Source organism: Arachis duranensis, chromosome 4 (genome assembly GCF_000817695.3).
Source record: "Arachis duranensis cultivar V14167 chromosome 4, aradu.V14167.gnm2.J7QH, whole genome shotgun sequence".
In the NCBI taxonomy this organism is placed as follows: Eukaryota; Viridiplantae; Streptophyta; class Magnoliopsida; order Fabales; family Fabaceae; genus Arachis; species Arachis duranensis.
The window spans coordinates 1,832,634-1,833,360 of record NC_029775.3 but is presented as its reverse complement, the minus strand read 5'-3'; the positions used below and the strand labels follow the sequence as shown (position 1 = coordinate 1,833,360).

The following is a 727-nucleotide window of genomic DNA, read 5'->3' as shown; positions in this document are numbered from 1 at the left end:
GGGGGAAAGAAAATAGAAAAAATTATTGGACATTTATCTACCATACCAGTTATTGACTTATTCAATCCTTCACAAAGCACACACACAGCTTCATCCATGCATTATTTTATTTTTCAATCCAAAGCAAAAGACAGAAAACATGGTTTTTCTCAAGTGACAAATGAGCATGAACTATCTCATGAATGATGTTCAGGAAAGAAACATTAGGGTCAGCCCATAATCTTTTCATTTTTTCGCTCCAGAAAAGGAAGGAAGCTGGAAAAAGACTTGTATAATGCATAGAAACCATAATAGGACTGGTCATTGTGGGAATATTCTTAGAATAACGCCGTCAACCAACATTTTTATGAACATATTTAATGAGTTAAGAGCAACACCAACTGTTTGTGTATAAAACACATTATGTGATAACATCATTAAATGCAAGTGAATTCATGTTAACATTACAGAGACCACACAGTGAGAGCCAATGATCAGACCTCATAAATCCGCTTACACTCCATGTATGCTAAGCTGATCCTAATGAATGTGAGTGCAACAAGCTTTCTGATTAGGGAGCTTGTAGATATCTGCTTCTGGATGCCACTGCAGAAGGTACAATCCAAGTCATGTTTGTGAGAAATATAAACCTTCTAAATGAAAAACACAACATGTGATTAAGAAATTTTACAATCTGGTAGGATCTTCAAAAGTACAATATACATTAAAAAAAGAAAACCCCCCCCCC

The 727-nt window shown here is 35.2% G+C and overlaps 1 protein-coding gene across 2 annotated transcripts in view; it reads right to left on the bottom strand.

Moving 5' to 3' along the window:
• The window catches only part of LOC107482390 (probable acyl-activating enzyme 16, chloroplastic), a 12,470-nt gene that overhangs the window by 5,493 nt on the left and 6,250 nt on the right, over positions 1-727 (bottom strand). For both annotated transcript variants that reach the window (XM_016102847.3, XM_016102848.3), the window contains one exon: positions 480-585. In XM_016102847.3, the coding sequence (XP_015958333.1) occupies positions 480-585 (106 nt within the window). The remainder of the gene's footprint in view (positions 1-479; positions 586-727) is intronic.